This window comes from Symphalangus syndactylus, chromosome 19, assembly GCF_028878055.3.
Source record: "Symphalangus syndactylus isolate Jambi chromosome 19, NHGRI_mSymSyn1-v2.1_pri, whole genome shotgun sequence".
Classification (NCBI taxonomy): domain Eukaryota; kingdom Metazoa; phylum Chordata; class Mammalia; order Primates; family Hylobatidae; genus Symphalangus; species Symphalangus syndactylus.
The window spans coordinates 17,420,738-17,436,376 of record NC_072434.2 but is presented as its reverse complement, the minus strand read 5'-3'; the positions used below and the strand labels follow the sequence as shown (position 1 = coordinate 17,436,376).

The window sequence follows — 15,639 nt, the reverse complement described above, 5'->3', positions numbered from 1 at the left end:
GGGTTTTGTAAGCCGGGCTTTGAATTTTATTCTAAGTGGGCAGGAAGCCAGTAGGTTTTAAGCAGGTCTGCATTGCATTTTCTTTTTTTCTTTTTATTTTTTTGCATCTCACAGATACATTTATTCATGCTATGAGGTAAACGGCACTTATACAGGTGTCCCATGATGTTTCACATTTCCATCTAACATAGCTTGCATTGCATTTTTTAAATTTATTATTTTTTTTTTTAGAGAGACGGGGTCTCACTATGTTGCCCAGGCTGGTCTCGAACTCCTGGGCCCAAGCGATCCTTCCTGCCTCAGCCTACCAAAGTGGTAGAATTAGACAGGAGCCACCATCTCCAGCCACTTGCACTGCATTTTAAAAGTGCACTCCAGTGTGGAAGAACAGACTGTAGCTGGCAAGAGTCAAACACGGACTGTCTGTTATTGTAGTCCAGGCGCAAGAGGGAGGCGGCTGGGATGGGGTGGTCTGGATGGATCTGGAGCAGTACAAGGATCGAACATGTTTTTTGAGATGGTGTGGACAGGACGTGTTGCTGACCCAGGTGTGGGACGTAAGGAAAGGAGGAATCAAGGACCTTAGACACAGGACTTGAGCAACTGCATGACTGGGATGCCCTCACTTGATGTGAGCAGGAGTAGGATTGGCAGAGGAAATTAAAAGTCCAGTTTGGGCCACATGGTTAGTCATCCAGGGACTGACTATATCCAAGGGGCAGCTTTAGGTGCAAGTCCAGAGTCCTGGACACAGTTCATGGCTAGAGGGATAGATATAAGCGTGCCTGCTGTAGAGGCAGGTGAAATGTGGAGCAGGGCACTGCGGATATGAAAGAGCCAGAATAGAATCCTGGGCCACCCCAACATTGAGAGAGTGAACAGAGGGGAAAGCAAGAACAAATGGATCTCAGGGACCATGTTCCATGCCAAAGAAAGACATGACCTTTGGAACCATAGTTATGCTATGACTTTCATATTTTTACTGCATGAAAGAAGTCTTTTGTCTTTCCATTTCCATTGTGAAGGGAATGTGTTTCTCTCCTTCAGCCACTGTTTTGTGGCTGATCCCTCCAGGGCTGCTAGAGGAGCGCAAAGGCCTCAAGGATCAGGAGCATTGGCTTTGATTTTCCAATCGGAGCAACTCTCCCAGGATCAGCTCCCAACTCTGAAAGTCTTTTCCTTTCTGCATGCCCAGAAGTGGCGGGTTTGGGAGCTGGATGAGATTTCTTGCCTGGCTCTATAGTCTGTACTTACTGTTTTAAGAAACAGATGTCTTCGTCCAGGAGATTTTTACCTCAAAGCCATAGGCTGCTATAGAAGATCCTTATCTCCTGAGACGTCTAAGAAAAGCCCAGAGAGAAACACTAGGACTCATATTTGTCTGAAGCACCACAGTTTACAGAGCCCCTTCATTTGTATGATTTCACCACCACTCTTTAGTGTGGCTTTTGTAACTATTCCTATTTTGCAGATTAGGAAGTTAAGAATCAGAGCAATCAACTACTTCCGGGTTCCACAGCTGGTAAAAAACACATCGGGACTTCCACCTGGGTCTTCTGACCCCAAATCTTATGCTGCCTGGGTTTATTCCCAGATACATCTTGCATAGAAGTGACTCAATGCAGACATAAAAATGTGTTTAAAGAACTTAGAAATATGGTTATATTAACAAAAATATGCCTGTGTCACGGAGACCTTTACTGAACTAGAAAGATTTGGCCGGGCATGGGGGCTCATGCCTGTAATCCCAACCCTTTGGGAAGCTGAGGCAGATGGATTGCTTGAGCCCAGGAGTTCAAGACCAGCCTGGGCAACATGGTGAACCCTTTCTCTACTAAAAATACAGAAAATTAGCAGGCGTGGTGGCACATGCCTGTAGTCCCAGCTACTCAGGAGGCTGAGGTGGGAGGAATGCTTGAGCCCTGTAGGTCGAGGCTGCAGTGAGCTGAGATCGCACCACTGCACTGCAACTTGGGCAACAGAGTGAGACCCTCTCTCTCAAAAAAAAAAAAAAAAAAAGGAAAGAAGAGAAAGATTTCTGGGTCTCCAACCATAGGTTAGCATCTGCCCATGGGAATCTGAGCCAAATCTGAGGGTGCCAAGCTGATTGCCACAGCCACTGACCCTCTCCCTGGGTGGCTGGCTAGGATTCCCAGAGGATGGGGCCCTGCCGCCACCACCCCTCTTCCCCTGTTATCTGATGGCTTCCTGTCTGTGCACTCTTGGCTTTCAGGAGAAGAGAAGCAACTTCTCACAAAGAAACAGAGGACTCTCCTACCCGCAGGGCTGGCAGGGCAGAGAGAGCTGATGAAATTGGCTTGGGTGGAGTTCCCGCGGTTACAGATAAGACCTTGGGGACAGGTAGTCCTCAGTCCCCAAACGCTTACGCAGCGTGTACCGTAGCTGTTAGGGGAGATGTCTAGGTGGGAAGATGTCTAGACGGGTGTCTCCTTTCCACGCTTCCTTCCGGATGTCAGAACGGTCCCTGGAACACTGCGGTTCCCGCCTGGTCCACGGGGTGGCGCGCGGGTCACACAGCTGGGCTCCTTGGGCTAGAGAGGAAACGCCAAATCAGGAGACGCCGACTCCTGGCTGTTCCTCACCAGCGATGCTCAGCTTTTCGCAATTCCTAACCGCCTCCACCTCTGCCGCGACAGGTTGGCGTGGTGGTGACGTTCCTGGTGCTGCTTATTTTCTCCTACAACGTCGTCTTTCTGTTCGTGGGGACGGCAAGCCTGGGCCTGTTTCTCAGCAGCACCTTCCCCAGCATGCTGGCCTACACCGAGGACTCCCTGCAGTACAAAGGTGAGGGCCGGGCCCGAGCCAGGAGGCGCGCTCTAGCTGGGCGCCGCCGCCTCGCTCTGCCCTGTCTCTCTGTGCTCTTTTTTAATTTTTTAAATTTTATTATTATTATACTGTAAGTTTTAGGGTACATGTGCACAACGTGCAGGTTTGTTACATAGGTATACATGTGCCATGTTGGTGTGCTGCACCCATTAACTCGTCATTTAGCATTAGGTATATCTCCTAATGCTATCTCTCCCCCATCCCCCCACCCCACAACAGTCCCTGGTGTGTGATGTTCCCCTGTGCTCTTCTAGGCCAGCACCATCTCCCAGCGAGAACGCTGCCCTAGCTGCCTGGAGAAATGAACGCCTCCCTCCTGACTTTGGCGGGAGCAGGCCCACGGCGGGGGTGGTTGTGACCCGCTGGGCTCCCTCCGTACAGAATGATCCCCGTAATGATGGGATTGCAGGCCACAGAGAAATAGTTAAGCTTCTTTTTTCCATCTGCTTTGTCCCCGTCGTTACGTCTGCTGACCTGCAGGTGACATTTTGTGTGATATGCACGTGCTGGAAATGCCAAGTTCAAAGAAAAGCAAAGATGCACAGGAGAAGTTATGGCATAGGAAAGGCATTTTGTAACCTAATTTTCAGTAACAGCACGTGCCTGCCTTGTGGCTGTGGTGGATGCTGTTAGAAACGTGGAGGATTAGAACACTGACTCCACATCTGGTTTCAGGAGTGACACAGCTTCTTTGATGTCAGAAATCTCTAATTCTCTTGACTAATCTCCCTCCCCTTTCCGTAGCCTCCCAACTGCCTATAGCAAAGAGCTCTTTTTTCAATGAGTTAATTAAAAATAATTATGTTTTGAACATCACCAGAGACGCACTAGATGCTGGAAAACCAACATGAAGATGAGCGATTTCTGGCCCGGCGCGGTGGCTCAGGCCGGTAATCCCAGCACTTTGGGAGGCTGAGGCAGGCGGATCACGAGGTCAGGAGATTGAGACCACCCTGGCTAACACGGTGAAACCCTGTCTCTACTAAAAATACAAAAAAATTAGCCGGGCGTGGTGGCAGGCGCCTGTAGTCCCAGCTACTCGGGAGGCTGAGGCAGGAGAATGGCGTGAACCCGGGAGGTGGAGCTTGCAGTGAGCCGAGATCGCGCCACTGCACTCCAGCCTGGGCGACAGAGCAAGACTCTGTCTCAAAAAAAAAAAAAAAAAAAAAAAGATGAGCGATTTCTTTAGAGAGGAGTGGGGGAAGTTGGTGTACAGGGAGAGTCAGGGCAGTTAGAGCTGCACCCAGCAGTTATCCACAGCCTGGATCCTTGAAATCGAAGGATAAGCCCCAGACAATTTTAGCACATAACATCACCATCAGTCGTTAGGAATAAAATCTTTTCTACGATAAACCTGCACACTTTTTGTTTTGTTTTCAAAATTGAATTTTTTTTTTATTATATAAGTCGTATGTGCTCACTGCAAAAACCTCAAACCATAGAAGCATAGTTTAAAGCAGTAAGTGAAAGTAGCTGAAAATAACCCTCTTAGCAGTTCATTTCCTCCCAGATCCCTTCTGAGCTTGTGAGACCATTCTCTGCGCTGTTTAATATTTGTAGTTTAGAAGACAATTCCTGTGAGAGAATGAATTAGAGAATCAAGTGTATCTGAGTTTCTTTGGCTTCTGGATCCTCTGAGTGGGGGCACTACACATCATCTGAGAAACACCCCCAAATCAGGGCATACCTGGTATAAATTCCATTGAATCATGACTCTGAAGAGATCCTGGCCATGGTGAAAACTGAGGGCAGAAAATGCATCAGCCAGTCATCATCCAGGCAGCCCATCACTCACCCATCTTTCTGCTACTCAGGACATCATGCTGGGTCCCACAGGACGTGGCCAAGGAAACACAGCCTCTCCCTGCAGCTTGTCCTAACAACAGGACAGCCACGCACCCAGCTTCCACGGGCGAGGGCCCAGGAGCCCTCAGACTCCTCCCTCACCCATCAGTCTCCAAGCCTCAAGGGAATAAATGAAGTAATGAAATGAGGTAGCTATCACATGTCACACAGTACAACTCAAGAGTTTTAAGTGACCAACAAATGTTAGAGTTTAATAATGATAAGTGAGGCCGCATGCAGTGGCTCACGCCTGTAATCCCAGCACTTTGGGAGGCTGAGGCGGGTGGATCACTTGAAGTCAGGAATTTGGGACCAGCCTGGCCAACACGGTGAAACCCCGTTTCTACTAAAAATACAGAAATTAGCTAGGCGTGGCGGGTGCCTGTAATCCCAGCTACTTGGGAGGCTGAGGCAGGAGAATCGCTTGAACCCAGGAGGCGGAGGTTGCAGTGAGCTGAGATTGCACTCCAGCCTGGGTGACGGAGCAAGACTCCGTCTCAAAAAAAAAAAGTGATATTGATTGATTCTGCCTGCAAATGATCACTCAAATCCATCCTCTTCATTTCTTACTGTCCCTGCCTAATTTAAGGTCTTTATCTTCATTGACCTGCTTGGACTAGTTAATGGTACCCAGGTTTTTCCAAGTTCTAATCACCTCCATCCCTTCTTTGATGGGTCTTGGCTTGTCTGCTTGTCTTCAGTCTTGCCTCCATCTAACTCAGCTGGCCGAACATTAAAATCACCTGGAGCTCTGGTACCAAAACCCAGTGACTGGGCCTTACCTCTGAGTCTGATGCAACTTGTCCAGAGCTGCTGGGTGATTCTAATGTGCAGCTAGAGGTGAGGACCATGTACTAAGCCACCCTCCACACGGTAAAACAGGGCTGTGCTTACTTCAGCAGCACATGTACTAAAATTGGACCAACACGGAGATGATGAGCATGGCCCTTGTTCAAGGATGACATGCAAATGTGTGAAGTGTTCCCCCAAAAAAACCAGAAAACAGAGCTGATCACAACCTCCAGATCTACCTATGGAGCATCTTTCTCTCCAGACTTCTCTCTCCCTGCTTCCCCTCCAAACCTGCATTCTAGCCACGAATTACATGCTATTCCCTGATGGCACAAAAACTATTCTGTACCTCCCTACTTTGGCACGTGGTGAACCCTCTGCCTAGAATGTCCTCCCTGCTCCATCTCGCCCCTTTATCTTCCTGCTGTTCCTTCCAGACCCAACTCCAGGAAGTGTCCCCCTCCAGGAAGCTCCTCTGATCCCCACTGGAAAGGTGTGCCTCCCCTTTGTGCCCTTTGATGTTGCCCCTGTCTCTCATGTTTGACCCATCTCAAGACTTTCGTACCTATGTTATCTGCTTCTTCTCCTAGACAACATGACCCTACCAAGGGACAAGGGTAAGAGCATGGGCTGTGCAGGCAATAGCACACCTGGCAGTCCTGCCTCCAGAGTTACTGGCTTTATGACCTTGTACAGTTTCATTTCCTTCCCCTCTCTGAGCCTCAATTTTCTCATCTGTAAAATGGGAATGCAAATACCTGCCTTGTAGGATTGTTTTGTGCATCAGAAAAAATGTAAAGCTTTTGACTTAGCATCAAAGCTGGCTCACAGGCACTCAATGTCTTGTTAACTCTTTTTTTTTTTTTTTTTTTTTTTGAGACGGAGTCCCGCTGTCTCGCCCAGGCTGGAGTGCAGTGGCGCGATCTCGGCTCACTGCAAGCTCCGCCTCCTGGGTTCACGCCATTCTCCTCCTGTCTCAGCTTCCCCAGTAGCTGGGACTACAGGCGCCCGCCAGCACGCCCGGCTAATTTTTTTGTATTTTTAGTAGAGACGGGGTTTCACCGTGTTAGCCAGGATGGTCTCGATCTCCTGACCTCGTGATCTGCCCATCTCGGCCTCCCAAAGTGCTGGGATTACAGGCGTGAGCCACTGCGCCCGGCCTGTCTTGTTAACTCTTAGTATTCACCTGAGCATCCTCAGTGGTTAGCATAGAACTCAGTGGTCCTCAGTTTTTAAACAAATGAGTGGAACAGACAGATGGGTGCTACTGGAATTCAGGGAAGGGAGTGAGGGGGCAGTGTTGATTTTAACAAAAGTAGCTTCATAGAGGGGATGGGATGTGAGCTGGCCCAGAATCTAGAAAAGCAGAGAGGAAAATGGAAAGGCCTTCCTGGGCAGGGTGGGGCAGTGAACAGAATGAGAGCAAAGGCACAGAGACAAGTCTGAACATAAGCGAGACTGAACGAGCTAGAAGGAATGTGAAGTCCAGAGTAGACAATGATGACAACCATTTTATTAAAAAAAATAGTGTCTACTATGTGTTAGCTGCTGTGCTACTAACAGGCACTGGTTTTTGCCAGTGATCTATATGACAAGGCATGGCCATCCTTTCCTGGGCTTCCAGCCTAGTGGGGAGAGCTAGCTGGTCAACAGTGTGGTGAGAGCAGGTGCAGGGTGATATCACAGCACAGAGAAGCAACCCATCCAGGCATGGGGACCAGGGAGGAACATTACTGATGGAAGTCTAAACTAGGACCTAAAAGATGAATGGGAACCAGCTGGCCAACATGGTGGAACCCCATCTCTACTAAAAATACAAAAATTAGCCAGGTGTGGTGGTGCATGCCTATTATCCCAGCTTCTTGGGAGGCTGAGGCACTCCAGCCTGGGCGACAGAGCAAGACTCTGTCTCAAAAAAAAAAAAAAAAAGATGAATGATAATTTACCAGAAAAGAAGAGGAGGAGGAATGTTTAGTGGGGAGTGAAGGTGTGTGTTGGAGCCTGGAGGTAAGAGTATGGAGGGTGGAGGGGGAGAGAGAAGCCTGAGCCGTTAGCAGGGGCAGAGTCTAAAGGGCCCTGCAAACCACTTGAAAGTCCTTGGCCTTCATCCTGAAGGCAGCGCCGAAGGGCTTGCGCAGAGAGTTGGGCTGGTTTTGAGTTTACTGTGTGCCAGTCCTATGCCAGGCTTTTGGCATGTCTTACATCAGAGTTACCCACACGGTAACTCTGTGAAGGAGGTGTGATGCTCATCTTACAGAGAAGGAAACCAAGGCCTAGAGAAGTTAGAGAACTTGTCTAAGGTCACAGAGCTAGTAGGTGACAACCTGGGCTTGGAACCCAAGTCTGACTCTGAAGCTTGGGCTCTGAAGGTCTGCGCCACACTGCCAGACTCATCAGGGTGTGTGGCTGGTCAGTGCAATGCCAGGACAGCAGAGACACTAGTCTGCCCGCACCAGAGGGCTAGCCTCAGGATATCAGGAAATCTTTCTAGAAAGGTAGGTAGCAGTCAGAATGGGAATGGCGCTGAATGCCAGGGCTAAGCAAGATGGGATTTACCCTGAGATAGTGATGAGCAATTGAAGGTTTCAGAACAAGGAAAGGACAAAATGACAGTAAGACCTAGGCATTCCCAAAGCAAAGTTACAGGCTCATGTCTGAGAAATCCAAAGTAGTCCTTTCCACCATGCCATCTCCAGAGGTTTCCCAGAAGCAACCTAGGTTTTTTTTTTTTTTTTTTTTTTTTTTTTTTTCGTTTTTTGACAGGGTCTCACTTTGTCATCCAGGCTGGAGTGCAGTGGTGCGATCATGGCTCACTGCAGCCTCCAACTCATGGGCTCAAGGGATCCTCCTACCTTAGCCTCCCAAGTAGCTGGGACTACAGGTGCACACCACCATGCCCAGTTAATTTTTTAAAATTTTACTTTTTGTAGAGACCAAGTCTTGTGATATTGCCCAGACTGGTCTTGAACTCCTGGCCTCAAGAGATCCTCCCACTTCTGACTCCTAAAGTACTGGGATGTGCCTTCCAAAATGCATATGCCACTGTGCCTGGCCAGCAACCTGGATTGTAATGCTGACTTCTATCTCCTTAACTTGCTTTTACCAAACCAAACCTTCTCTTTTTGTTAGGCTGTGCAACCACAGTGCTGGTGACAGGGGCAGGAGTTGGCGAGATGGTGCTACAGATGCTGGTTGGTTCGGTATGTGGGGACCTGTAAGGGAGAGGGGAGCATTTGGGAAGCACTCCTCTGACAGGTGAGAAGATGCAGATAGCCACCTTCTGAACTTAAACTGTCCCTTTCCTGAGTCTCCAGCAAAGCCAGCAGGGCCCCCTGTGTCGTTGTTACCTGTTTCCGTTTCCAAGCCAGCCCTGAGAGCTTAGCCTCCATATGTGGGATCTGGAGATGTGAACGGATGCATGGAAAAGTCCAAAGCAAACACAAGCCATGTCTGGGAGCAGGGCCAGAGGGGGCCCGTGGGAATGCTGTTTAGCTCTCAGAGCCTGAGATGGGTTGGAACTGCAGTCAGTTCTTTTTCCATCCCTTCGGAACCCACCACTCCCTACCCCACCTCTCACAGCCTCTGGCCGCCCTACAGAGGGCCCAGCTTCCTGCTCAACTCCTGCCCTGACCGAGAGGGCCAACTCTTCCAGTTCTATTCAAATCTACCCGTTTCATTTATTTACCAGGAAAAAATAAAACCTAACATCTACTTTTTATTGAATACTATAATGTAGATATTACTCCCCTTTTTACAACAGAGGATACGGAAACTCAGATGAATTTAGCAACTTGCCCTAGGTCAGTCACACTTCTAGAAACTGACAGGACCTCATATCTAGATCTTTCAGCCTCCAAAATCTCCCTCATTGTGACTCCATTCTCCTTTCCTCCTCTTTTGCCCTGCTGGAGGGAGGGGAAGAGCTGCATCTCACCATTCCCTCCTCATTGAAATGACGTCACGTCTGGGACTTGCTTTAGCGTAACCTAGTGCAGAAAAGAAGTGCAAGACCACTGATGAAACCGGTGCTGACTGCTAAAGTTGAGTGATGGGTTCATTGGAGCTCCATATACTACTTTAACATGTTTTAAATTCTCATAATAAAAGATTAAAACAATATATCCTCAGCAAAGTTGTGGTTTCTATACCCAAAGTTCTTATGGGTATAGAAACACTTAGTATGACTGGAGTTTCAGTGATGATAGAGATTGTCAGAAGGTTCCAGAACACAGAGCTGCAAGGGACTGCAGGGGGTCACCAGGTCCAGTCCCTGCCTTAGAGCAGGACTTCTGCCTTCTCCAGACACATCAACTTGAAACAAGGCCAAAGCCTCCCTCCTCCCCATGATTCCATCTCTTGGTGTGACGGGCCTCAACTTAGCTGAAAAACCAGCCAAGGATGGAGAAGGCTGCTTCCTCCGATACACCTTCCACATGAAGTTTTAATGGTCTGTCTCTCTGTGTTTTCCCCTTTGGCAGATATTCCAGGCTCAGGGCAGCTATAGTTTCCTGGTCTGTGGCGTGATCTTTGGTTGTCTGGCTTTTACCTTCTATATCTTGCTCCTGTTTTTCCACAGGATGCACCCTGGACTCCCATCAGGTAAGGAAAGAATCTGTTTCTACACAAGAGGAGGAAAACAGAGCCAGGGTCGGGGGGCGGGGGAGCGGGAGATGCTATGGATCTTAATGTGCCAGAAACGCTGCTCTGTTCCAAGTAAAATGCAAGGAAATGTTTATTTTTCTACAGCTTCCTTTTCCTCTCTTCCTGCTTTCCATACGATTGTCTGCGCTGGACTCTTAAGATAGGCGAGAGCTGGGTCGGCTGACTCATGGTTTCTCCATTAGCAGAGGGGCATGGATTGTGAACTTGGCTTCCTGCATCCCACCATGCCATGGAACCATGAGCCAAGAATCTCTTTCCAGCCTGTTCAGGGAACTGAAAGGCAGAGCCCGACTCCTTGGCTGGAACTCAGCCCAACGGCCTAATTGGCCATCTCTTTGCAGTTCAGGATTTTGATTCTAGTCCAAATCTTTTTTTCAAAAAGAAGTCCTTCAGGCCAAGTAGCAAAGAAAGGCTCCTTCAGGGCAGAGACACCTCCTAAGAATAGTCTCCCTTCTAGAGACCCCAGGCAGGGGGAGTGCCAAAGCTATTTTCATAACCCTGAGCCCTTACCTGCCCTTTTGCCCACTGCTTTCAAAGTGCCCAGGGACTACATCGGCTGTGTGCAAAGCCAGTTCTTAAGAGAAGGTGCCCAGGCGGAGACTTTGTCCTCTCTATAAAAAGCAAAATCATCACAAAAAGACTAAAGGAACAGGCATTCACCATCCGCTCTCAGTGGGTGAACATATCTACGCTCTAAACACTCAGTACAAAGGCCCAGAAGGAAAGGCGGCCCCCAAAACAGCACTAACTATAGCTTCACTTCTGAGACAGCAGTACTGGTTGCACACAGTGCAGAGTTTCGTTTAAGACCTACATTCAATTAATATTTGCTGAATATTAAATGAATAACACTTAATGGGCTCCTTATTCGTGGGAGACAGACACATTCCCCAAGCCCTAGACAGCAGTCTCAGGAAACTGCCTCTACCAACTGTTCGCCAGAACTAGGGGGTCTGACTTTTCACTTTGCTCCCTCTAGAGCCACAGAATGGCAGAGAAACAAACAGCCTGGGTAAGCTCTCAGAATGAATCATCGCTGCAACTCATCAGAGCTGCTGAAACATGCTACCTGTTTTTTTTTGTTTTTTTTTTGTAGTTCCTACCCAAGACAGATCAATTGGAATGGAAAACCCTGAGTGCTACCAGAGGTAAAACTGGGTGAAGGAGGCAAGAGAAGACTTTCAGCCTCTTGATCACCAGCACGACCACACTGTTTCAGAAAGCTGGGTGGTGGTGGAGGCACTCTCTCAATGACTATTCAAGTCTTCTCCACTAAAACTTGGTTGGGTAGAGGAAATTAAATTGAGTCCTGGTACCTGGTCAAAATCATTAGAAGTTTACCTGGCTTCTCAAGTTATCTTCTTCCCTGGTTCAGACTGTTGGTAAGAGCTGTCCAGATACCCAGATGGGAAGGATGGAGACAGCCACGCACTTCACTCCATTTGTCACCTCATGCATGGACCATACTCTGGGTTTGAGATGATTCTTCATTGAAGTTTGTAAAAATAGGTTGAAATTGTAAAGCTCCATGATCATTGCTATATGTAGATATATTTCAATTTAAGCAAAACAAGCTGCAAGTTATTCCCTGGCATGCTCAAGGGGTTTTTGTGCTTTTCACTTAATAATCCAAAGTCCCTTAAATTCCTGCTGCAGACATCAATAGCTTATCTATATTCTCAAACACCAAAAGGGAAAGTTGAATCTTGCTCTCTTTGGTATACTAATGTAGTGGTATGCTAAGCTAGCTCATACCAGCTTAGAAAAGCTGATTGTAAAATTTTCATTTTGACAGCTGGTTATTAAATGCAGCCATTATTAAAAATCAAATCATACAAACTTTAAATCAATTACATTTAAAACAAAGGTAATAAATATTCAAAGCATATCACTTCCTAATTTTATCTTGATGCTCTTGAGGTAATTTACGTCCATAGTACCTGTGTGGTGGAATTACTATGTATGATGGTGTGCTACTGTGCACCTTGTCCCAACCCCACTCTTGGTGATAGCATGTTGGTAGCTTGAAATCAGCCAGGTAGGAGTATTACCATGGACACTGGCAAAAGCTACAGATCCCAGAAAGCCAGTGGTTAAACATTTACCAGCATACCACTGCTAGTAATCAAGGCTAACTAGTCCAGAAATCGCCTGGGAGAATGAAATGGATGTTCCATTTTTCTCTACTGACATTGACTAGCATATAAAAGGTATAGAAACAGCACGAAGACTTTCTGAAAATACCTAATGAAAATTTTACATCTTTTTTTTGTTTTTGTTTTTGAGACGGAGTCTCACTCTGTTGCCAGGCTGGAATGCAGTGGCGTGATCTCGGCTCACTGCAACCTCCGCCTCCCAGTTTCAAGCGATTCTCCTGCCTGAGCCTCCCAAGTACCTGGGACTACAGGCGCATGCCATCACACACAGCTAATTTTTTGTATTTTTAGTAGAGACGGGATTTCACCATGTTAGCCAGGATGGTCTTGATCTCCTGACCTCATGATCTGCCCGCCTCGGCCTCCCAAAGTGCTGGGATTACAGGCGTGAGCCACTGCACCCAGCCAAAAATTTTACATCTTTTATAGAGGGAAAAAACTCTTTATACCATGGCAAGGCCTTTTCTTTCACAAAAAGGTGGGCCTACTGAACAATTCAAGCTGTGCAGTAGTAGACTGAAATAGGATTTGTTGAGGAGTTACAGCTCCTGTCCAGAGCAAATCCTATAGTGATACAATGAGAATGTAAACTTGCCAGCTTAGACAGGGATCAGTCCTGAGACTGCTGGCAGTAGCAAATGGCTATCCGAGTAACTGTATAATGGTTTCGCCTGCACTTTCTCTATGTATATACAAATGTACATGTATAAATATAAAAATTAAGTGATCATGGTTCTCGGTAACTTGTCCCAAGTGCTGTGATTCACACGCCTGACACTAAAAGGTTCTTCCTGGTCCAGTCAGCCAGCTGTGACCACCAGCAGCACAGCTGAGTGCTGAGAATCTGGCTGGAAAGAGAAACGTGGTTCAAGCGCTGGCTCACCTTCGAGCTGTGTGGCCCTGGGCAGGTTACTGAGGCTCTTCCAACCTCACTTTTCACATGCAAAATGGCATTTCTAAAAGTACCTACCCTACCTCAAAGGAATTCTGAAAAAATTAAGTGAATTTGTATAAAGCACTCACAATATGCCTGACACAGAAACTGCTTAATAAATGTTAGTAATTTTTAAAACCTCCTCATAAGCAGCTTAGAAATTATTCATGTTTGGTACGTATTTATTGCCAAGTCAAGCAGATCCAACTTTTTTGAAAACTGGTGGTCTAGGAGTATAGTTTTAATTATGTTTGTAAATACTCAAAAGTATTAGATGCCGGTCTAATTTAAATACAGTCTGACTGTTGCGAGTAACTGACCTGGGCAATGAAAAAGCAGTGGAATTTTTCTTGTGGTTTTTCAAGAAAATATCCTTTTTATACAGACTTAGAAAGAAGAATCAATGGCTATATCGAAGGTGATTGTGACTAATTTGTTAATACAGAAAACAACATTAACACAAATCTAAGAGTACCTTTCCTAAAATAAAATATTTAAACTTATTAAGTGTGTTATCCATTATGAAGAACAATTGATCCTCTTGTATAAACTCAGAAACAAGTGGCCTGATGTTCCCCAGAGGCAGGTCTCTCTCATACTATAAGTTAATATGGCTTGTATTTTAGAAGAAAGAAAACTGTCTCACAAGGGAAACTGAATTTTTTTTAAAAAGAAAAATAAATAAATAAAGAAAGAACCTCTCATAGCAGGGCTGAGTGCCACTATTCCCTATTACATAAAATCAGAATAAGGAAAAGGCAGATCGATTCTTACACCACACGCTTCTCAGTTACACAAGTAGGCCTTTCTTCCTCATCTTCCTTTCAGGAATTTGGACATTTCAGAATCCTGTGGAATCACCCTGTTCCCAGATTTTCCTCTGCTACTTGTATATGGAAATCTAACCCATTGGGCACATCTGATTCACTAAAAGAACACAGTGACATAGAGTTCTTTTAGAGTGAATTTCATTTATTCCGTCAAAAAGGATTTGTTAAGCACCTGCTATGTTCAAGGCACTAATCTAGGTACAGACATACAGTGGTGACTGAGACAGAAGTCCCTGCCTCACAGGGATTATGCCGCAGGTGAAGACATACATACAGACAGCAAACAAATAGTACACATAACATGCCACAGGGTGAGGGGTAATATAGCACCATAAAGAAACATACAGCAGGGAAGGGGGATGGGAATAGGGAATGTCAAGAGATGCTCTGGGGCCAGGCACAGTGGCTCACGCCTGTAATCCCAACACTTTGGGAGGCTGAGGCAGGCGGATCACCTGAGATCAGGAGTTCAAGACCAGCCTGGCCAACATGGCAAAACCCTGTCTCTACTAAAAATACAAAGTTTTTAGCTGGGCGTGGTGGTGCACACCTGTAATCTGTAATCCCAGCTACTGGGGAGGCTGAGGTGGGAGAATTGCTTGAACCCGGGAGGTGGAGGTTACAGTAAACTGCGATTGTGCCACTGCACTCCAGCCTAGGTGACAGGGTGAGGCTCTGTCTCAAAAAAAAAAAAAAAAAAAGATGCTCTGGAAGGCCTTTCGAAGGAGGTCCTATTTTGTGTAGAAAACTAAATGAAATGTGGGACCAAGCTATCCAAGTACGTGAAAACATCCCATCAGGCAGGGGGCACAGCAAGTACAAGAGCCTTAGGCTGGAATATGCTTATGGTATTGAAAGAACAGCAAGTAGGCTAGTGTGGCTCAACTGCAGTGGGGAAGAGTCACACGGAACAAGTGGGAGTGGTTGCTAGAGGTCGGATCATACAAGCCATGGTATGTGTAGAGGTTTTTTTGAGTGATGATGTAAGATGACCGGGAGAGTTGTGAGCAGACAAGCGACACGATCTGATTTACATATCTAAAGTATCACTGGTTACTATGGAAAAGAGACTGTGGGGCAAGCATGGAATTGGGAAGACCACCTGGGTACTACTGCAATAGACTGAAGAAATAATGGTGGCTTGGAAACGTAGATAGCAACGGAAGTGGTGAAAGTGATTGGATGCAAGCAACATTTTGAAGGTGAAACTGACAGAATTTGCTGATGGATTGGGTGTAGGGTGAGAAAGATAAGAATCAAGGATGGGCTGGGAACGGTGGCTCACGCCTGTAATCCCAGCACTTTGGGAGGCCAAGGCAGATGGATCACCTGAGGTCAGGAGTTCGAGACCAGACTGGCTAACATGGCAAAACCCTGTCTCTACTAAAAATACAAAAATTAGCTGGGTGTGGTGGCAGGTGCCTGTAATCCCAACTACTCGGGAGGCTGAAGCAGGAGAATTGGTTGAACCTGGGAGGCAGAGGTTGCAGTGAAGCGAGATCACGCCATTGCACACCAGCCTGGGTGACAAGAGTGAAACTCTGTCTCAAAAAAACAAACAAAAAAAGAATCA

The 15,639-nt window shown here is 46.7% G+C and overlaps 1 protein-coding gene and 1 non-coding gene across 2 annotated transcripts in view; both read left to right on the top strand.

The window, feature by feature from the left end:
• MFSD4A (major facilitator superfamily domain containing 4A) overlaps positions 1 to 13,739 on the top strand; it is a 34,455-nt gene extending 20,716 nt beyond the window's left edge. Inside the window, exons 7-10 of the mRNA XM_055234768.2 lie at positions 2,658 to 2,805; positions 8,614 to 8,684; positions 9,963 to 10,083; positions 11,243 to 13,739. Of these exons, the coding sequence (XP_055090743.1) occupies positions 2,658 to 2,805; positions 8,614 to 8,684; positions 9,963 to 10,083; positions 11,243 to 11,298 (396 nt within the window). The 3' untranslated portion in view covers positions 11,299 to 13,739. The remainder of the gene's footprint in view (positions 1 to 2,657; positions 2,806 to 8,613; positions 8,685 to 9,962; positions 10,084 to 11,242) is intronic.
• LOC129459041 (U6 spliceosomal RNA) lies at positions 5,579 to 5,685 on the top strand. The gene has a single exon (XR_008649857.1). It is a non-coding gene; the product is annotated as a U6 spliceosomal RNA (small nuclear RNA).
• Positions 13,740 to 15,639: the final 1,900 nt, after the last annotated feature.